The 23,588-nt window shown below is 31.1% G+C and overlaps 1 protein-coding gene and 1 long non-coding RNA gene across 4 annotated transcripts; both read left to right on the top strand.

Annotated features, from left to right (window-relative positions):
• The first annotated feature begins 1,274 nt into the window (after positions 1 to 1,274).
• Positions 1,275 to 21,957, top strand: LOC143254257 (CTD nuclear envelope phosphatase 1A-like). Of its 3 annotated transcripts, XM_076509117.1 has the most exons (9): positions 1,276 to 1,507; positions 2,117 to 2,218; positions 5,288 to 5,354; positions 8,171 to 8,289; positions 12,313 to 12,384; positions 14,797 to 14,913; positions 16,352 to 16,463; positions 18,855 to 19,028; positions 20,399 to 21,957. In XM_076509117.1, the coding sequence occupies exons 2-8, from the start codon at positions 2,186 to 2,188 to the stop codon at positions 18,998 to 19,000; spliced, it is 666 nt and encodes a 221-aa protein (XP_076365232.1). In that variant the 5' UTR covers positions 1,276 to 1,507; positions 2,117 to 2,185; the 3' UTR covers positions 19,001 to 19,028; positions 20,399 to 21,957. The 3 variants fall into 3 exon arrangements, with proteins under 3 accessions (XP_076365231.1, XP_076365232.1, XP_076365234.1); XM_076509116.1 differs by lacking the exon at positions 2,117 to 2,218 and having other exon boundaries at positions 1,275 to 1,507; XM_076509119.1 differs by lacking the exon at positions 2,117 to 2,218 and having other exon boundaries at positions 1,294 to 1,354.
• Positions 8,297 to 10,084, top strand: LOC143254258 (uncharacterized). Its single transcript, XR_013030117.1, has 2 exons — positions 8,297 to 9,052; positions 9,522 to 10,084. It is a non-coding gene; the product is annotated as an uncharacterized LOC143254258 (long non-coding RNA).
• Positions 21,958 to 23,588: the final 1,631 nt, after the last annotated feature.

Raw genomic sequence — 23,588 nt, forward strand, 5'->3', positions numbered from 1 at the left:
AATTTTAATGTATGTAACTTATTTTATTTTGTGACTACAAAGGAAAGGTTTCGCCACAAATACATATGATACAATAAAAAATAAAAATGAAAACAGTGGTATTCGATAAACTTTCCAACAACTTAATTTTAATGTATGCGACTTATTTTACTGTTAATAAACACATGAATAATGAGGCAGCGGAAATCTAACAATAAATACAAATTATTTTTGTTTTCACCTCTTCCTTTGCAGTTTTAATCGTACTTTATTGTAGATTTGAAATACTTAATTTAATATTTATCAAAGTTCAATGGCAAACCAAAATGGCATTGCATCTTTAAACCATATCCAGCTATAAATTATTAGTCGACACAATAAGGCCTGACATGAACAAGGGGTTAGGGCGCTTGATTAGTAATCTGAGGGTCACGGGTTCGAATCCCCGTCGTACCAAGCATGCTTGCCATTTCAGCCATGGGTACGTTGTAATGTGGTGGTCAATCTCACTATTCGTCGGTAAAAGAGTAACCTAAGAGTTGGTGGTGGGTGGGTGTTGATGACTAGCTGCTTTCCTTCTAGTCTTACACTGCTAAATTAGAGGCGGCTAGCACGGATAGCCCAAGTATAGATTTGCTCGAAATTAAAAAACAAACAATTATTGTAAATCTAATTTGGGGAAGGAAAAGAAACTGTAAAAAAGTCAGAAATTATTAATTATCAAATGATTTAGATTTAGTTAAAATAACTTAATGACAGGTACGTAGCAAAATCACTTTATCCTTTATTTGTTTTTACATGTAAAAAAAGAAGAAACTGTGCGTATGTGGTTTTCCATTCGGGAAATCGGTTCATATTAATTAATAATGTTATCCATGATATGGAAATAAGACATAAAGATATTTTTTTTAAATATAAACTACAGTGTTAAAACATGAAAAAATAGAGTTATGATACTGATTATTGTTAAGGTATTAATCCATTAAGGTACCAATAATGGTACTGATGCTTTAAATTTAACTGATGCTAAACAGGTTTTTAACAACAAATTTTTAAGGATGCTTTTGTTAGCATGTTTGTAGTTAAGCACAAAGCTACACAACAGGCTATCTGTACTGCCGATATTTAGTGTTCTAAGTCTGCAGACATGTCGCTGTGTTTCTGGGGGTGTTTTAAGGATGATAAAAAAGGCTATGTGGTACTTCAGTTATTGTGCGGCATACTTAAAAAAAATTAAGAAATGTTTTAAAATGAAAAAAAAATATATAGTTATTACACAGCAGGGGGAACTACTGTCTAAAAATAGCGAAAGGATATGGTTTCATGGCGGTCGGATAACATTTGAAAATTGTAAATGTGAATGTGTTTTAAAAATGTAAGTTACCTTCCTTGTTTTAAAGTAAAAACAGAATAAACTAAATTCAGATCAATGTTGAAGCAAATTCAGATGGGACTTCGTGCGTTTTTGTTGTTGGCATCGAAGATTTGGAATTTTATTTGCTATGTTTTGCGAAAGCAAATAAGAACGGTAAGCCTAGGGCTAACACTAGTAACAGTTACACTTACTAGAGGATGTTAAAGTTTTAAAATTTAGTAATCAGCTGTGTATGTGTGTGTATATGTATGTATACATAATCAGAAACAACTAAATGTATACTTTCGAAGTTTTACTACTATTATTTTTTTGTATTTTATACTTTAACAGTTCAGTAACTATAAGTATAATTTGTTAACCGTAAAGTGTTATACGTATTATGAATAATTTTTTTGGAAAATATTATATTGATTGGAACATATACATTAGTGAGTTACGCCTGTAAGTTCACTTTACTTTCTAAAATAAAGCTATAAGAGAAGGAGATGAAAGATATTTAAAAATATTGGTGTTACAACTGTGATAGTTGCGTTGCTGTGGGGAGACCAAAAGGTTAAGTTTATTACTATTAATTCATTTTATTATGTATTTTCAATTTAAATTTTTTTCTAATTTATGGTAGTACTATTATTAGTACAAAAATAAAAAAAAACTGATTAAGAGCTGTGATTTTGAGTTACAACAGATTCCTCAACAAACATTAATACTTTAACAATTAAAGTTACTTTTCAACATTCATTTCACCTTTTTTTTTATTTGTAGGAATGACTACAAACCTGAGAAAATTATTATTATATTTACATGGGTGCAATTGGAATATAAGGTGCTTGGATGAGAGAGAGCAAAATGTTTTTATGGAGACCAGTTAAGTTCGACATTTGTTACTAGTGGAGTGCCTGAGGGATCAGTGCTTGAGTTTTTGCTTTTTTCACACGTGTATATTAAAATTATAACCATATCATTAATTAATGGTAATAAAAAATACACTGTATCTCACTTGTGGATCATGCAAACACTAGCTATAAGTTTTAAGTGCCATTATAGATTTAATAGTTTCTGAGCAATGTAACATCAGTATTACTGTATATAAGCAAAAGTTTACATTGTCCTTTCTTTAAAATGTTTGGGTGACCACTGAAAACTCTTTAAACATCCCTAATAGTGTTCATTTAAAGAAACGTAGTATCTGAGATAAGCTACTATGACAATTTTTACTATTTATGTCGCATTAAATGTGGAGTTAAGTAGCAGCGTATTTCCAATAGTACAGCCAGAAAATATTATTTATAAACATACAACGTATAAAGTAAGAAATTAAATGAATACCTGAATCATCCATTAATTAGATAGAACACTGGTTCTGTAATTAAAATGTGTTTACAAAATAACTTATTTGAAATATTTTCTGATCGCACCTTATTATGTATGCTACAATGTGTCAAATAATGTTGAACTTCTTGGATATACCTCATAGACTTTCTCTTATTTTACTCATACGATGTTTCAACCATTTCTTTTTAAACACTATTTATTCAGTTCTGCAAGACTTTCAACAATGTTCTTGCTATCAATTATACGTTTAGAAGTTTTAGAGCATACCAAATGTTTTTAAAAACTTTCACAGTTACATTTTAATTTGTTAGGGTAATAGTGAACTCTTTAGTATATTGACCATCATCAGTTGTACGTCTTGTTAATTGAAGCTTTATTATGTTTAGTTATCTACATATGACATTATGTCATTTCAAAATAGAGATATAGCAATCAGTACGCTCAGTAAGATAAAAACTGTGATTTATTAGTAGCACAGATTTTGGCCCTAAGTTTCTTCAGGTGCTTGCACTAAACTAGCTACAATATAATAGATGACAGCTGCACACACACACACACACAAAAGATTTTAAACAAGAAAAGAAACAGAGATTATCATATAAAAATCACCAACTAGCAGTCATGTATCTTGGGAGCATATTGAACTATTTTTAAAAATGTTTTTAAATGAACTTCTTTTTACAGAATCTACATAAAAACAGATTAATTTTGTGAGGTTGTCTAACACAACTACTGTTATGTTAACTAGCCTTTATCACTTAACAAAATACATAAACCGGGAAATAGGAAGTAATTAAGTTTAAAGAGCTTAATAATAATAAGATTTAGAAGTGTAACATCTCTATTATGTCATTATGCCAAGGCTTAGATCAACCTGCCATCAGATATAACTAATTAGTTTATAAAAAAATAACACTATATCTAGGCTGCCACCTGTGAGCCCCTGAAAAAAAAAATTGATCAAGTACTTATTTTTCTGGAAATCACCTATTGCCCTCTTCAACTCACCCTATTATAAAAATAACACTTAACTAGGATCTAGCCTTTCACTTCCAAATCTTAAATTTGCATCTTTTTTGTCCTGTTGTTACCAGAATTGAGTACAAAGAAATCAGACTTTTATTGTATGAATTCTTAACTAATATCTTGAACCTCAATAAGATCATCTCTTACCCTTCATTTGTTTTTTCCATCCAATGCATTAAATTTCTGTCAGTTTTATTGCTAGAAATATAACACTTCTTCATTGGCTTGAGTGATATACCTATTACTGTGTTGACTTCCTTTTCTTTGGTCATATCATTTAATAGGTTTCCGTTTATATTAAAGACGTGAAGCAAATCATAATAACCTTTTCACTTGCTGTAATTAAATGTAATTTACTTGATGTTTGTCCAAGTTATTCTGTAGTACTTCATGATAACCAGAATATATCCAAGAATTAAATGTTATTGACAAACCTCACTAATCATGATGCTATCAACATCAATTATGTTAAGTTAAAAAAAATGTAAAGACTCGAGCACTGATTCTTGCAAGGGTTCAGTGTTAGTGAGCTATTATTAACCAACTTCTGTCTTCTCATATGCAACTATATTACAACCCACTTGTCTTTTTCCAACCCATATTAATGTGATTTTCTTAGCTCATGTTGTATGCTGCACCTTTTTGAAAAATCTAAGAATACCAAGTCTATACATATTCCATCAGATGATAAGTAGCGACCTCAAAAGCACGGTTAACAGATTTATAGGACAAGATTTCCTTTTGTGAAAACTGTACTGATTTTCTTTTATGATTTATTTCAATAAATTATGTTACGTAGCTTCTTTAATCAGTTTTGATTTTTTTTTACAACTACAAAATTAAGACTAACTGGCAACTCTTATCACCTCCTTGTAATCATTAGTGACATTAGCAACCTTCCAGTCCTCAGGTACTTGTTTACAGCCTATTAATTTATCGCTTTCTTATAAATAAAAGCTGGTATAACTGATGATGACTTTGTCACTAATTATTGTAACATTTGTAAATTATATTTGTGTGAGAGTTAGAAGTCAGAATTATTTTATGTGCAACAGTCAAAAAGATATTTATTAAAATAATTAAAAACCTGAATAGAAATCATTTTTTAAATAACATTTGCATTATTTGAAATAAAAGTGTGGTTTAACTGAACATTTTATAACTGTTAAGTAAACTTTGGTGCAATGTTAATTTCTGAATATTTAAATTCTAACAAGAAAAGATTGTTATTAATAATTATGTTGTAGACTGTTGATTGTATTAACTTAGGATTCTTAATAACATAAACCATTTGCTAGTAAAGAATTTCAAGACAGGTAGAGATGTCTTTTATGCTTTAAATTATATTCCATCTTATCTATCTGATATTAAGATTTTGTATTTTGACCTAACCCTTGTCTACAACTTTTCATTTGTAACAATTTTAATAGTCTCTTTGTAACACCTGAGTCACTGTGAATACAATGTACTTCTTTGTAATAGTTTTATAGTTTCATTTCTTTTATTGTAAAGACTAATAGAGAAAAAAAAAAAGATGTTTGATCTAATGGTGGTTACAATGTATTTTTTCTTCAGATAATTCAGCATCAGACTGTGAGATATGATATCATACCCTTTTCACCTTTATCCAGACATAGACTAAGTAAGTTGTCATTTATGCATATGAATAGTGTTTTTTGTTTGGCATAATGTGCTGAAATGGCACACTAGTACCTCTTAATGAATGGGCAACAAAGATATTACACAAAATTAGTTTCTTCTAAGATCAAATGGTTTTATTTATGTAACTTACTCTATATACAGGACTAATGAAATCAAGTGTGTTACTGCTAACTGAGTACTTATAAATAAATTTCACAATTTCCATAGCTTTATTGTTTCTTTGTTACGTGACGTGTTGTTAAACACAATGAGGACTAAGATTGGGATGGTTGTGAGATGGGATGGTGTAACAAGTGGCAGAGGTTGTATAAACTATGGAAGAGTTCTGGAAATGTGCAGTATATGAATAAATCATTTTTATGTATAGATACACATAAGTTGGTTTAAAATCTACTTTGCAGTCCACTTCAGATTGCAATGTAAAGTCCTGGAAAAGGGGTAAATATGTATTTCATTATGGTTATCACTGTCATCACATTGGAATTGTTCCATGGGAGACACTAAATCAATTATTTTATACTTGTACTAACACATCCTTCATTCAAGCTGTTAATTTTTTGCTATTATTTAAAGTGTATTTTCAATCTTTGAGTGGAGATCCACATCCATATTTTGTAAGCGAGAAATTTCGCACAAAACTGTGTTTAAAAAATGTTCGTGGTTGCTAAGCAGTTCTAATATTTTGATGATGATAGCACTATGGAGCTAAATATGTAATCCTATGCTTGTGTCTATTTTATCATACATCTATTACATTTTTTTTCCCCTAATTATGTGGATTTATATGTATGTATGTATGTGTCTATGTACATTCATGCCTTTATTATTTTTGTAAGCACCAATTTAAGTATGACTATCTGAAAGAAATATATTCTAATCTTTATAAATTAAAATGTAAGCTACATAGGCTTGGAAATTCAGTGATGCAGTAATTTTGAAAATAATATTCCTTGTTTTTTATCATACAAGTTTTTTGTTACAAATTAAAAAAAACACTTACATCAAACTTATGATGTATATAACAGAATACGTTTGGGTAATTTACACAACATCTTGTTGCCATAGTGATGAATAAATAATAGTGAAAAGAAAAATGTAATGTCACAGTGCACATACTAACAAATAATCCAGAAATGACACATCATGCAGCCTTTAACAGTTTATATCCTAGTGGTGTGTCACTTGTGGGTTCTAGAATGATCAATAAGACTAGTTGTGATTAGTCTAAAGAAATCTGTAGCCAGTTGTTGTCAACATTTTAAGCATAACAAAATGTGACTCAGTTTTAAAGAAAATTATTCACTCGTGTGAAAGTACATGCGACGTTTTGTGAAAAATCTACATGTGATGGAGAAAAATGGATGTCATTTTGGATTGGTCGTACAGGAATTGCCGAAGGACATGTAAAAATTTCAAGACAGTAAAACCATCACAGCCCTGTGCAACTACTCTAATGTTTATATTTTTTTCATTACCAAAACATCTTGGTTGGAGACACATTTTTATTACAAGTGAATAATTTTTGAAAAAGGAAAAATAACTGGATGTTAAATTAATAGAAACACTTGTGTGTCTTTTCATTCTTATTAATTGATTGAATGTATATTTGTTGTTAACATCTTTGTGTGTGTGTGTGTGTGTATCAGTAGTATTATGTGATTTATATCTAACTAGTTAAATGAAAAAATACGTGGAAAGAAAACAATTGGGTGGTTTTGTTTGGCTGCCAAACAAGATCTGTGAAATATCAAAAAACCTCAGTATGAGTGGATGTAGTCTCTGTAAAACCTTCCTCCACATGCCAAAACAGTATTTTCAACTAGGGTTTTATTATTGCAATAAACATAACTATACACCATGGTACATTATTTATGCATTTTGTTCTCAAAGAACAAGTTGCAATGAAATTAAAGTAAGTATTCAAAAGCATGTTGTTAGCCAGCATTTAATAACTGCCTGCCCAAGGGTTTTAAAGTGAAGTGCTATGGATACAAGCCTAAATTAATAATCGATGGAATACCATAAACTTAGCAGCTTTTACGGTCATAGCAGGGGTTGATGTTGGTGCTTGTAAACAGTACACCAGGGAGCAGTGAGAAGAATCGGATACTTTATTGAATGGCATTATTGAAACATTCTGTTTCCCTTTTTGAAGCTAAAATGAACTTTAGGTTATCAATTCTAAGTGAATATAATATCTAACCATGTTTCAGGTATGCTGTTTCTTTGAGTAACTGCCAAGCAGCTCACAGAATCGTTTTCTTACAAGGCTTATTGCCTCTAAGGTCTCGACCTAATTTTTATATGGCCAATTACCCTTATTTGTACTGTGAATTCTGATTGACATACATTTAATAAGTTTATTTCCAGATGTGAAGTTGAAGATATAAAGAGGTGTTACATTTTTTCAGATTAAATGGAAAGTATGAATACATAATGGGTTGAAAGTTACTGTGATAATAATTGACAGTAAAATCCACATGACTATTAAAACGTTAGTTTTCACTAGAATGGTTGTTATGATGCAATACCAAATTTAACAGAAAAACAATTATTAAACCATCTTTTGAGCAACCGCTTTTTGTCATATTTAATCAGTTTTAGCCTGATGAACAGTGGTTTTTGCTTTTAGTCTAATGCTGTTCATTATACCCTTTTTCTTATTCCTTTCCTCTTACTGTGTTTAAAATCACTGTTTATTTGCATTTGCAGTCATTGTAAAAAATATAATTTTGCCTCTGTGGCACTTATTATTGTATCCTTTTTTTTGTTCTAATGTTTAAACCCATTTTGCAGACCTAGTGAAGAGAAAAATCATGGTTTTAGATTTGGACGAGACATTAATACATTCTCAACACGATGGAGTTATAAGAAATATGGTCAAGCCAGGGACCCCACCTGATTTTGTTTTAAAGGTGGGTTTTTAGTCAAGATTTCTTTCTTTCTGTTAACAGAGGATAAGAAAGAGCCTTTGACCTGTCAGGGTTAATGTACTTTCTACAACAATTCTACTCCAAATTACACATAGAAATTACATTTCTTGTTAAATCATAGTTAGTAGATAAATAATATCCATCTAATTGATAACGCATTTACTCAACTTAGAGCTAAAGTCAGAAAAGCATGGATACCACTTTTTGACAGCACTCATGTGTGTTGGTGGTTTCAAGTTTTAATGAGAGGAACACCAGCAGTGTTCCCTCTAAGCTGTCTGGTCACACAAGAACCAATCAAATGCTAAAAAACTAATCATGCCAGCCATGTACCTACTCAGTAGTGGTTAGGAGTCTCAACATGTTGATGGGCATAATGATCCTGGGAGTCAATAGGCCTAAAGCCCAAATAACCATCTGGTTGCATTGCAAAGCAGCTTGATGATCCAATAGAGGTTTTGCGTGTGACGTTACTCTTGACCTAGTTACTGCTGACTGCCATGATGGGTGGCACGCTCGGCGTGTTTATATTCCAACACAAGGGTGATTCATAGTCAAAAGTGCGCGATGGTACACTCGTGTTGTGCATTTAACTGTTCAAATCGACATGGACAGGTGGAAAATGTGTCATACTACAGATTTTCTAAAGATCCCGACCGAAGAAGACGATGGATTGCAGCTGTCAATAGGAAAAACTGGACACCCACAGAGCACACCAGACTTTGTAGTAAACATTTTGTGTCAGGTATGTATAATTCATCTATAGCCAGGCTGAATAAATTGAAACTTACATGCATGATATATGTATGGCAGAACACACTGCAGCATTAGTCAAAGAAATTTTTTCGCATGCTTTTCTTTTACTTTTAAATAACTGAATAGTAAATTTACTGAAGGAACAATATCATTCATGATGAATAGGTTATATAGCCATTTGTACATTAAGACAAAATGTTAATATCTCTTAAATGACCAATTTAAGTGATTCATCAGAAAACCACAACTGGCACAAGATTAAAAAGTGTGCAAATAATTACTTTGTTGGCTGTACATTCAGTTGTTAAACAATGTTCAGCATATTCAGTTATATATATATATATATATATATATATATATTCAATTAAAAGTGTACAGTGTATCTGTTATATATATAAATATTATCTGATGATGCCTGTAGATTTATATCTTAACTAAATTATTGTACTCTGTTTCAGGCTAGAAGAGTGATGATCCCCTATCACCTGACTATGTACCTTCCATATTTCATTTTACACGTTCTCCTCTTAAGAGAAGGAAAGCTGCTGAATTGTGTAAATATGAAACAGGAAAGAAGTGACCAAAAGGAGAAAAGAACAACAAAAGAGACATGAAGTTGCTGCTGGGCTGCTTGACCTTGCTTTCATAGAATCTGCTGGCACTGCTGCCACTGATAGCAGCTGTACTGATTCTGCTGATGAACTTGAAGCTACATGTGATAATTTTGACTTGTGTACATCACAATATACAACTGAGACATGTATGCAGATGGAAATATCATTCACAGACTTAGTTAGACTTGAACCTGAATGCCAACAGTTGCGGAATGAAGTCCTCCACTATAAAAGTATAGCAAAAGCGAACTGTTTCCGAAGATGCTACTTTTGCAAATGACGACGAGAAAGTCAAATACTGTACAGGTCTGCCGTCATATGCAGTGATGATAATTATATTCAACCAAATTTACAGATATTTCTGAGATACACTGTCAGTCTCTAAATTTCAACAATTCATATTGACACTCATGAGACTGCGATTGGATGTGCCACTGCAGCTCTTAGGATATATATTTGGATTGCACACCTCAACAGTATCATGCATATTTCAGGAGGTCATAAATGTCATGAATATTCGACTGGTACCAACATTTGTTTTCTGGCCTGAGAGAGAGGAACCAAGAATGACGTTGTTCGTGTGTTTTTGTGAGAAGTTTTCAAAGTGTGCCTGCATCATTGATTGTTTCGAAATATTCATACAGCGGCCGTCAGACCTCCAGGCACGAGCAGACACCTATTCAAGTTACAAGTCCCATAATACCTCATAGGTATTGCTCCGCAAGGAGTTATAATTTTTATCTCAAAGGGATGGGAAGGACGAACAAGTGATGTCCATCTTACCGAAAACTGTGGGTTTTTAGCCAATATAATTCCTGATGATGTTATACTGGCAGACTGTGGGTTCACTGTATCTGAATCTGTTGCTTTCTGTAATGCAGAACTTAAAATACCAGCTTTTACAAAAGGAAAACAACAGCTTAGTGCACTGGATGTTGAAACTTCACATGTCCTTGCTTCTGCGAGAATACATGTTGAGAGGGTGATCGGCATGGTACGCCAAAAGTATTCTATGCTTGAAAGTAATATTCCAATTACACTGTTACAAACTGATCAAAGTTGTAATTTAACAACATTAGACAAAATAGTAAGAGTGGCATGTGCTCTAACAAACATCTCTCCATCTGTTGTGCCATTTGATTGACATTGTCCTATATATATTTATTGTACATAAGACACACCTTCATTTTGTTTACATTTCAGTATTCATTCATGGGTGCTTGTTTAAGAGTTACACTTTTGCATAGTTTAAAACTACCTTGTTAAAAAAATTGTACTTCTGGAAATCTTAAATAATACGTAATGTATGCTAGAAATTCATATCTTAAATTTTATTTTGCCTGAAAAGCCAGTGGCAACCATTTACATGTGAATAGTACTGAATACAGCAGTTGTTAACTCGTTCAGTCGTGCGGGACACTTGCCACCAAATATGGTGGTATGTTTACAAACCTCGTTGTGGTCACGTGACACTAATAGGTTCACGCAAAACCTCTACAGGGTCAATAGTTTAAAAATAACTCTCACCACCCAAAACAATTAGAGGACACATTGAACACAAGTCTCCATATCAAGATTACCCAGAATTGAACCACAACCAAAACCACCACAGAGATAGTCCTTTACCGATGGCAGCAGTTAAGCAGATAGATAAGTACTGGTTTGTAATGTGGTAAAAAATTAATAACTAATTAGTGATTATATAGGCTACTGACCACAATAATTTATATCCAGTGACCAAAACTTTACCAAACTACTCATCTGGTTTATTCTTAAACTCTTTTTAATGTTGTATCTTCTACCACATCCGAAGGCAAACTATTCCACGGCTGACCGTTAGAAAAGTAATACTGTCTTAATTGGATTCATGTCCGAGTTTTCCAAATAATAAAATTGTGTACTCTGATCTTACTGCCTGCAACTTCACATGAAAAGAATGACCTTAATGTGATTTTTTTTTAAATCCAATACTGAAATGTAAAGTATTTTTGAAAACTGCTATGTTTATTTTGGTTGTTTTGTTTTTCAATAAAATGTTTTCAAAAACACATAGCATATAGATACAGATCTTGATGGTAAACTAGAATATTCAACATTTGAAACTTATGCTAGTTTGCATCGACAGATGTTTAATTTGAAGAGTGACTGAGTAAAGTTTTAGTTTTGTTTTTCTATTTCAAAGGGTGGAAAGAGTGAAATAAAACTTCATGATAAATGGCCAGACACCAAGGTAGGTAGTGTGTGTGTGTGTGTTCATATACATAAGAGACCTTTTTTTTAAAGTGTACTCTGTGCCGGTTTAACAAATGAACACAAGTTCATTTGCGATTTGGATGAAGAAGTCCGAGCCCCTCACTGCTCTCCTCCATTCACTTTGGCAACACAACATTATTAAGAATTGTCTGAAAGTCATTTTTGTGAAATATGTCAGACACAAAATCCTGTATTTTATTTCATATTGACTTTCATTCACAAATACTTTTTATTCTAGTTAAGGTTTGAGTATGTTTGTTTTCAAATAAAAATATTTACATATAAATAGACTATAATTTATTCCCTTAAAAAGTAAAAATATGGAGAAAACCTTTGTAGTTTTGAATTTAAGGATAGTGTTGTTTTTTTCTTCTTTTTCAAGGTCACGATAGACAGACATCCTGTCCGGTTCTTTGTACACAAGAGACCACACGTTGATTATTTCCTTGATATTGTAAGTAACGTTTTTCTTTTAATCAGATATGTAATCATATAGGACAGTTGAAAATTGTGTGTCCAGAAGTAATAAAAACTTCAACAACAAAAATCGCAAGATCACTGGTGCTGAGAGTATTATATTTCTTGTCACTGTGTGGCATTCATGCAGTAGAAGGGAATGTGTGCGACCCTCTGTATTGAGTTTCAAAAGTGAAAGCATGTTATATCTTTGACGTGTGTCGCACAGACAGTTCTGATCATCGTGAGTTGTAACCATGTTTGCAGCAACCTGATACTGTTAGTTACAACTATACCAAGTTTTAACTCCATTGTTACTGTACTTTTTGTTTTATGTCTTTTATTTTTTGTTTGAATAATTTTGACACATCATGCTTCATTGAATTTTAAAAGTTGAGGAATATAACTTGTTATTTCTTCTGTACATAATAATGTGAAGCATCATGGAGTTTGGATTTGTTCAGTAAAAAGACCTAACCTAATCCTCAATTTTTATTTTATATAGTGTTTATGAATTTGCTGTTAATGTCATATGGCACTCGAAGTCCCCTAGGAAGGAAATAATAATAGTTTTAAACAAATTAGGGCTAATTTGTCCTAGTAACTTGAATACAACTTTTATATATATAGCCAGTCACTGTTTCTTAACAGTGATTATCAGTGGTGTCTTGGCTGTGAGAAATGATTAACTACTGATTTCAAAGTACAGGGTGTTCGGGAAGTCACTGTGCAGTTTTGTATGTTGATAAATATATAAGTGCACAGTGACTTTGCGAACACCCTGTATTATTAAAGCTACATTTCAAAGTTGTTGTTTAGAACTGATTTTAATATTTCAGCTGAACTACAGTGTTAAAATGTAACAGGAAAAGATTTTTAAGCGTTATAAAGAAGGCAGAATTGAATATTTTGCACCTGTTCACTTCAAGATATGTTTTGCTGATAAGGCCACTATGTTAAGCCTTGTTTACATTAGGTCAAATTAGTCTAAATCACTGATAGAATGGGTAAAGGAAATTGCTGGGAAGAAATACAGGTATATTCAAATACAAAATGAGTTTAATGTGTTACATGAAACCTTCTGATTAACAGTAAAAAAAGCTGGTTTGATTGAAATGTTAGAATGTTAAAAGTTATTTTTATTGTATAACAGTGATCATAAACAGAGTAAAAATGTGTGCAGTGTTTTAGGAAATAAAACAAAGATAAAAAAAAGTATAGAAAATTTTAAACGAAGGTATGAAGATATAAAAAACAGTAATCAAAATATACAAGAAAGATAAGGAATTCTAATTGTTTGTTAAAAATTATATAATGATGAAATAATTTTGAAATTTGAAAGCTGTAGATTCGTACAAATACCATATCTTCTCTAGTTTCAAGCTGTTTCATCCAGTAACTTGTTTTCTGACAGATGTTTCACATAGATGCAGCAAGGTGTAATAAAGTTTAGGCTACACTAAGGAATAAAAAACCTTTTTGGATAGAGCTGTGAATGTGTTTAAATATGATACTGCACAATGAGTTTTAATGACAGTTAGGCTTATGTTATGCCATGTTCTGTGACTTTACTGTTCAGATGACAATTCCACTTTTGGAATGATACAAGAAATATTTCATGTTTATTTGAGCTATATATTCAGTGAACTTCATCAGAAAATTATTCACATAATTCTTTTTGGGGCTATAAAATATTTTTAAGTTAAAGGTTAAAAAACAAGAAGAAAATGTCATTTATGAGGAAATTATCACACAAAGGAACATTTTTACTTAAATATAATTATGTGTGGCATGGCAATCAAAAATCACTCGTATAACTGGTGAGCAATTTAACACAGTTCCATGGACGAGTTAATTCGTACTCAGTAATACCTAACTTCAACGCTAGATGTCAGCACCATACATATATTTGACCTACTTACAAATTGTTTCACTTTCGATCCTAAATGGCGTCACGAAAAAAGTTAAAAAATTAAGAATCATTAGAGTTGTATTGTAGCAGCTGAAATACTTGGCAGTCAACAGGTTAAACTTGAATAATTTCAGTGCTTTATAAAAGCAAATAATTGATATTCTGATTTTATTGTTCACATCATAAATTTTATCTAAAAAATGGTTGTTCAGATAAAAAAAAATGTTACCTTGTGGGACAGCTGTAAATTTGTTGGCTGATAGTGCATATATCCAAGGTTTAATTCCCCATGATTGACATAGCAGGTAACCCCTTGTGGCTTTGCTTAATTACCTGAAAACAAACTAATTATAATTGAAATACCAGGGTTTTACTAATGTTTATTTGCAGTCTGTTTGTATTGTAAAAAGTTTGTGTTTATTTAAATGACATTCATTTTACTATAATGTTTTTTTTTTCCTCAAATAAAGTATTGGATGAAATATTTGAGTTTTCTAGGTTAGCCAGTGGTATGAATTGGTAGTTTTCACGGCCAGCATGGAAATCTATGGAGCAGCAGTAGCAGACAAGCTAGACAACAACAGAGGAATTTTAAGAAAAAGATACTATAGACAAGTATAAAAACATTTCCAGTTTATTTTGTAGAAATAACCAGATTATTTACACTGTTACTTTCCAGTTAGTAGTTGTGGTATGCTTTTGTGAATTAATGTAATGAATGTCATGGAAAATAATTAATTGTACTGAAAAGTTTATAGTGGTAGATAGTTGTAAGAAGAAAATGGAAAAATATCAATTTATGAGGTTGATACTGTTTTTTTGTTAATTAATTATTTATTTATATAAACAGTTCAGAAGATGCAGATGACCTTAAATTAATTGTGAAATATTTATTTTGAGGGAAGTAATGACAACTTTAAGAACTGATTTATTTTTGTTTAATTTAAATGTCTTGGCTGTTTTACATTATTGACTTTTAAGATCAAATAGTTATTTCTATTCTAATTATAGTTTCTCACACTACGTGTATATCTGTATTTTAATTTCTTGTTGGCTTGTTATCTTACTGTAAAATTTGTTTATTACCAGAATTTAAAATATATTTCTGTAAAACTTGAATGAAATCTGATAGACATTTGTAAAGATTTAAATATGTAATATGCAATTCACTTATCAAACTTTGTTGTTGTATGATATGTCTCTTATTATTTGGAACTTTGTTATTGTATAATATGTCTCTTATTATTTGGAACTTTGTTGTTGTATGATATGTCTCTTATTATTTGGAACTTTGTTGTTGTATAATGTCTCTTATTATTTGGAACTTTGTTGTTGTATAATATGTCTCTTATTATTTGGGACTTTGTTGTTGTATAATATGCCTCATTATTTGGAACTTTGTTGTTGTATAATATGTATCTTATTATTTGGAACTTTGTTGTTGTATAATATGTATCTTATTATTTGGAACTTTGTTGTTGTATGATATGTCTCTTATTATTTGGAAATTTGTTGTTGTATGATATGACTAATTATTTGGAACTTTGTTGTTGTATAATATGTCTTATTATTTGGAACTTTGTTGTTGTATGATATGTTTCTTATTCATTTGGAACTTTGTTGTTGTATGATATGTCTCTTATTATTTGGAACTTTGTTGTTGTATGATATGTTTCTTATCATTTGGAACTTTGTTGTTGTATGATATGTCTCTTATTATTTGGAAATTTGTTGTTGTATGATGTGTTGCTTATTATTTGGAACTTTGTTGTTGTATAATATGTCTCTTGTTATTTGGAACTTTGTTGTTGTATGATATGTTTCTTATTATTTGGAACTTTGTTGTTGTATAATATGTCTCCTATTATTTGAAACTTTGTTGTCTCTTATTATTTGGGTATAAGTGATTTAATTGCATATTTTATGTGTGTACATACAATAATAAAATATGTTTTTTAACACCTATCTGAATGACTAAGGTGTAAAACCATTGACTTGAGTATTAAAATCCTTTAGTCATGGTTATTTCTGTTCTATTTATTTTTACTTGCAGCATTGTACTGTGGAATATGGTAGCTACACGAAAGAGTTGTTAGCGATAACCGAAGATTTATCCAATATTTTTATTTTAGATAATTCTCCTGGAGCATACAGGGCTTATCCAGGTATTCACTTTTCGTTTCTAATATAACTACATTTTTCCTCAACACAGTTTTGTATATATTTACTTTCCTTTTTCACTTCAAAGGGTGGAAATGGTGAAGTAAAACTTCATGAAAAATGGTCACGGAAATGTGACACCAAGGTAGAAAATTTGGTTTGGTTTGAATTTCATGCAAAGCTATACGAGGGTTATCTGTGCTAGCTGTCTTTAATTTAACCGTGTAAGACTAGAGGGAAGGCAACTGGTCATCACCACCCACTGCCAACTCTTGGGCTACTCTTTTACTAATAAATAGTGGGATTGTCCATCTCTTTATAATGCCCCCATGGCTGAAAGGGCGAGTATGTTTGGTATAACGGAGATTCGAACCCGCAGCCCTCGGATTACAATTTGAGTGCCTTTGTTACGTGGCCTTAAGGTAGAAAGTATAAGAAAGATGCTTTCTTTAAGTATTCTACATGTCAGTTTAGCAATTTAACATTTTATTACTATCAAAATCTTTTCATTCTCTGTTACACTTTATGTTGGTAGATTATTCTAAGTTCTTGACCAAGGTTTCAGAATTATTTAAGCTCCTATGTTTTCCCTGTTAATTTTTCTTTTATATGCTACATAATTTTGATTAATAGTCAAACTATCCAAAACTTTTCATTTCACATTCATGATACTAAAACATTATGTAGAGTAAAAAATTGGGTTTATTATTTTGGGCAAAGAAATATTTTATGGTGAAAGTAACATGACCCTCGACCTTCTAATTTAAATAAGCATGGGTCCTAGTTGATTTAACTATCTAATTTTAACAATTGCAAATTTTATATAAATTCTAATTTTGATTGACTTATTGTAGTGCATGTTTCAACCTTTATTCTACTTAAGAAATAAAATTACTTTTGAGCATCATCTAGGTGAATTTTATAATTTTTTAGAAAGTAAACTGTTTTAGTAATTTATACAAGTTTATTCAATTTAAATAATTCAATATATATGTTAGTTATTTATTAGTTGGCTAGATTAATATATAACATTAAGTTTTTTAAGTAGTAATAATCAAGATGACCAAATGTAATAGACATAGAGCAAGAACTCTTATATGTAATAGTTAAGTTTCGACACTTGTTAATATCACAAATGAGGCTTAACACTGTTAGGTTTTCTTGGATTAAGAGTCGCCAGCACTGATGACATAGGGAGGAAGGTTGTACAAATGTTTATGTAGAATTGTTTGCAGTTATCGTAAAAATAATTGTATAATTCTTGATATGAATATATAAAACCTTTTAATTAAAAGGTTGGTGTTTTTATTTTTAGACTGATGGTTTTAAACTATGTGCCTTTTCTAGTCTACTATCAATTAACAAATTATTCCTTAAAGAGCTGTTATCAGTGAAAGTTGAAGTTAATTTTGTTGATCAAAAGAAAAATGTTTCTTTATTTAATAAAAATCTTTCTGGGTAATAAAATTTATTGATATGTAAAGTTTTTATGTTTAAACTTTGTCATATAATGTTTATGTTGAGATGAATCATTACTTGTACTGCTCAAATTAAATACATCAGACTGAAAAATTCCAGTTCCTAGTTTGGAAATACTAGACTTGTACTGTTTATTAACACTGTTTTCATGCCTAACAAGTTGAGTTTCTGCCTACATTTTTGTTACTATAACATACCTTACAAGACACTGTGTTGACTATCTTTATTTCTTGTAATCCAGCAACTGAACATTGTAGTAAGTACAACATGGTGATAAAGCAGAATTAAAACTCTTACCAGTCATATAAGTATGTTTATGATGAACTTACAGCATTTCGTTGTTTACCATTTCAATACCAGCAACTGGTTCACCACCTCCTCAAACTGTTACAGACTGCTAAAATGCAAGTAATATTTTTGTTTGTTTTCTTGAAATTTCACAGAGTAATTGTGACAGATCTGCACTGTTCTACAGGCCAGGGATTGAGAAATGCTGGTTTATAACTCTAATATGATTAACTTCCAAATAATAAAAATTACAATCTGGTTTAGTTATCTATACAAGCCCCCCCGCTACTACAGCGGTATGTCTACGGATTTACAACGCTAAAATCGGGTTTGATTACCCTCGGGGGGGCTCAGCAGATAGCCCCATGTTGCTTTGCTATAAGAAAACACACAGCTATCTATACTATATATTACTGAAACAGTTTTCATATTATTAATATAGAAATCATAAAAAATAAATCATAATTAATCATTTACATTGGCATCACAAGACAAATTGTTAAAGCAACCATTGATTTCAGTAACTTGTATATCCCACAATGAAAACATCCATTTCTACAGGTAGTTTGTTTTTTGGAAAAAAAAATGTATATTGTGATTTGTTTATTGCAAGTTTCTCCTTTTTTAAGATAATGCCATCCCAATAAGATCCTGGTTTTCTGATCCTACGGATATAGCTCTGCTGAATCTATTACCTATCCTTGACGCTTTGAGGTTTACCAGTGACGTTCGATCAGTTTTAAGTCGAAACTTACATCTACACCACATGTGGTAGCCCTCATCGGTCCAGTTCTTAAACAAATGTGAGAGTTCTATAGAATGGTACTTGAGATTATGGATACAGAGCAATCATGATATACATGCATAATAGAAGCTTGGGATATTAAATTGACAAAATGTAAAATAAGATAACCTGTGTTAAGCACTTTTTATGTAATTTAATAATTTGTAGTAAGTGCTTTGAAAAGTGTTTTTCTTTTTTAGTTATATTTTCAAGATTTTATGAATTAAAGACAAAATACTTAAATATCACTTGGTAATCTGTGATTAGGAGGAAAAAAGTTGTATACAAGTACACATTTGAGGATCTAAGATAGCTAATAGTACTGTAGATCCATGGTAGAGAACTTCATTCATTGATTATCCATGATAAATGACACTGAATTATCCATTCATTAATGGTCCTTGGTAAAGCATTGTTAAATATGTAATTATAGATGGTCCATTGTAGACAGCAATGTTAAATATCCATCCATATGATATTGCATGGTAGAAAATGGTAAAATATCTATTTGTTGGTGGTCCTTGATAGACAACAACGTTGTTAAATATCAAATTATTGATAATCCATAATAGACAACATTATTAAGTGTTCAATCACTGGTGTTCCATGGTAGACAACATTATTAAGTGTTCAATCACTGGTGTTCCATAATAGACAACATTGCTAACTGTTCAATCACTAATGATCCATGGTAGACAACTTTGTTAAGTGTTCAATCACTGATAATCCATGGTAGACAAATTTGTTAAGTGTTCAATCACTGATGATCTGTGGTAGACAAATTTGTTAAGTGTTCAATCACTGATGATCTGTGGTAGACAACATTCTCATGTGTTTAATCACGCTGATGATCTGTGGTGGACAACATTAAGTATTCGATCACTGAAGATCTATGGTAGGCAACATTGTTAAGTATTGAATCAATGATGATCTGTGGTAGACAACATTATTAGGTATTCAGTTGTTGGTTATTCCAGATGGACAACATTATTAGGTGTTCAGTCATTGATGATTCATGGTAAACAACATTATTAGGTGTTCGGACATTGTTGATTCATGGTAAACAGTAGTGTAAACATCTAGTTTTTAGTCTGTTGTAAAGTGTTAGGTTCAGAAGTAGATGATTTGTTGATGAAATGATGCTGCTGTTGAAGTAAGTTCTTTTTTTTTTATGTGTAAGAAGCAGTTGTACAGTTCTTCCTAGTATTTTCAACTAAGCTATATTCTTGTTACACTAGTTAATAACTGTTAATTTACAACAATTGCAGAAGGGTTGTAATCATATGTAATGTAGATTCCATATCTTTTCAAGTCTGAAAATTGACACAGAAAATTGTATTCCAGTAAATTTCTTGTGAACTGATGTTTGTAATTATTCTTTCCTTGTAGGCTGAAAACATAGAAACAAAGATCTGAGCTTTGTCATGGATCTTTATACTCAAAATGACTATCCATCCTGTTAGATGTAGCATATCAAAGATGTCGAAAGTTTCCATGTCTTATTTGTACTTACAAAACAGGAAGGGTAGGATGGATCTCCTTTGATACATCAACACAAGTCTTATTTTGAATTTCCTATGAAGAAGCCATTTAATGATGCTGAACAGTGATGAAGAAAGAAAAAACCAAGTTGAAAAGTTTCACCTGATTGAAGATGGTCTTCTGGCAAACCCGAGCACGTAGTTCTAACGAATGATGGAGAAGAGTAAAACAAGCTCTAAGGTGCAGTTAAAACTCAGTGAACACTTAATAACATTAACCTGTTGACTTCCAAATATTTCAGCTGCTACAATACAACTCTAATACTTCTTCATTTTGTAACTTTTTTCGTGACGCCATTTTGGATCGAAAGTGAAACAATTTGTAAGTAGGTCAAATGTATGTATGGTGCTGACATCTAGCGTTGAAGTTAGGTATCATTGAGAACGAATTAACTCATTTGTGGCACTGTGTTACCGATTGGCTTGGACGAGTTATCTCGTCTACGGCACTGAACAGGTTAATGCTGAGATACATGTTTTTAATAGTGACAAAAAAGTCTCACCCAGTGAAGTAAAAAATAAAAATGGTAATAGACTGTGGTTACAAAATAAAATGATAGTAGTTGGAAGAGGAGTTCAAAGGGGAGTCATACCAGTCATGATCACTGTCATACTTCATGTATTGTATATAATATTTGTAGGATTAAATGAGAGGAAGAGTTGGACCACATTTGTCTGTCCTCCATCTTGATTCAGAAACATTTGTAAATACTGCAGAGTACAGCTCCCTCAGGCAATTGTACAAAAGTAGTAGTTGTTTTAGTTTGTATATAATGTACGTTTTTTAGCAATACAAGGGAAAATCATGGCATTCTTGTACCATTTGTGGTATATATTTGCAGTTTTTATTCTTTGTTGGATTGTTAAGCTAGCTAAAGTTGCATGTGATGTATAGGTCTCCAAGTGTTCTGTGTAGTCTACAGTCATAATGTCACAACCTAAAGGATTAAAACAAGAAAATGTAAACTTCTATAGGAGTAATGATGAATAACGTGTTTTGATGAAGTCAAGACCTACGGAATTTTACTAAATCTAAAAATATATTTTTTTTATATGGTTGAAAAGGTCCATTTTAAACTAAAGATTTATAAGAATAATAGTAAAAGAGAATTATAGAAATTATGTTCCATATTAAACTAAAGATTTATAAGAATAATAGTAAAAAAGAATTATAGAAATTATGTTGTTTTATTCCACTTGTGTTAACACTGAACTTCACCAAACCATTCTGAAAAAAGAAAAAAAAATACTTGGAGTGCTTGCTACTCTGTAATCAGCCCAATAGTTTTATTTTCATATGCATCACGTAATGTAACGTTTGAAAACTAATTTTTCTGCTATGATAAAAGGGAGCAGCAATTCTTCCCCCCATTTTGTTTATTCTATTGGTAATTAACCCCCCAATAGTCTTCACACCTATATACAAAAATATTTAAGATGTTTTGAGAATCAGTTTTTTTTGCTTTTAGTAAAATGGATTTTGTAACCCAACTGATGCGTTTTGGAAATCATTGAATTTATCTCTAACTTAATAGTGGAATATTTTTTTTAAAACTACATTACATATAGAACTAAAATTGTGAGAAAGCTTCATTTTAATTGTCATCATACATCATTTAATTAATTGATATAACTGACCACTTATAAGTGGCAGTTACGCCATTTAATGTCGCATAAACTAATCAGTTAATTGAAATTAGTTTGTCCAATTATTACAGTTTTAGGTTATTTCAATGATTTATTAAGCAAAGTTCTAATTATATTAATTGACATGAAAATAATGAACTCATCAATTATTTGATTATTCCAAGAATTTATTAATTGAAATTACAATTAAATTTATTGTTACAAAAATAATTGAGTAACCAAAATCAGGTCTTTTGATTATTACTGTTTTATTAATGTTCAAGTAACCAAAATCAGGTCTTCTGATTATTACTGTTTTATTAATGTTCAAGTAACCAAAATCAGGTCTTCTGATTATTACCATTTTATTAATGTCCAGGTAACCAAAATCAGGTCTGATTATTACTGTTTTATTAATGTCCAGATGACCAAAATCAGGTCTTCTGATTATTACTGTTTTATTAACATCCAAGTAACCAAAATCCTGTAACTAAACTCACCTTGTCTTTGTTGTAGAAAACCAAGAAGGGTCATGTGCTGCTGTCACTAATTTTAAACTGTTTACAAGAGCAAAGGTTTTGTTGTTTTTTTCTGATTTTGCATGTACATACAATGAATTGAGAAACAACATACAAGTCAACTGTTAATGATTACCAGGGTGATTGGCTAATAAATACCAGTTGTTGCCTGGTTGTTAGATAAGGATTTTGTACGAATGATATTCAGCTAATGCTCTTCCTTCACTTACTACCACATATCAACCAGTTTATATATTAAATTACGAGTAACAGAAATATTTTTATAATGATTATTAGTTGTGTTTAACAGAATTTTATCACAATATGTTTTGTTGATACACATTGTTAAAAGCTGGTAGCACCATGTTGAAGATGTTAATAGCAGTTAGCTTTCAATTCTTTTCAGGACTAATGAACAATGCTTTACACAAATTTGTACTGAGAAGGTGAAGCCAATGATGCTAAATGCATTTTGAACATCCTTTTCTGGTACAGCGTACGTAGTACCATTGAGACAAAACAACGAAAGCAGAGGGCTAGAAATAAAAATGTAGTAAATAGATTAAAATTCATGGCATGAAATTGACATTTAACAATTGTAATTACTCTCAAAGGGGTAAAACAAACAAGATTGTTAAAGAGATGTGAAGATTATAATAATGATAGCCATTATAACATTGACTAATGGTGGTAAAAATAATAAACACCTGAAACAATTGTAAAGTGTTTTTTGTAGGTCTTGTATCTAAGTCACAATCTCTGTTGATTCTTTTACACAGTTCACTTTGGAGTTTCTTTGGATATAAGTAGTCTCTTTGATTCTTCTTTTCTAAATATCTCCTCCAGTGGATCATCAGGGTGACTTATAGTCTTACAATTCTAAATCTGGAGTTA

The sequence above is a fragment of the Tachypleus tridentatus genome, chromosome 6, assembly GCF_004210375.1.
Source record: "Tachypleus tridentatus isolate NWPU-2018 chromosome 6, ASM421037v1, whole genome shotgun sequence".
Taxonomy (NCBI): domain Eukaryota; kingdom Metazoa; phylum Arthropoda; class Merostomata; order Xiphosura; family Limulidae; genus Tachypleus; species Tachypleus tridentatus.

Bases quoted from the DNA above. Each gene is read 5' to 3' on its own strand.
- LOC143254257 (XM_076509116.1), top strand. From the start codon at position 1,409: ATGTTGAAGCAAATTCAGATGGGACTTCGTGCGTTTTTGTTGTTGGCA. The intron at 8,290-12,312 runs GTGGGTTTTTAG...TTCTTTTTCAAG, and splicing joins CACCTGATTTTGTTTTAAAG to GTCACGATAGACAGACATCC. The intron at 16,464-18,854 runs GTATTCACTTTT...TCCTTTTTTAAG, and splicing joins AGCATACAGGGCTTATCCAG to ATAATGCCATCCCAATAAGA.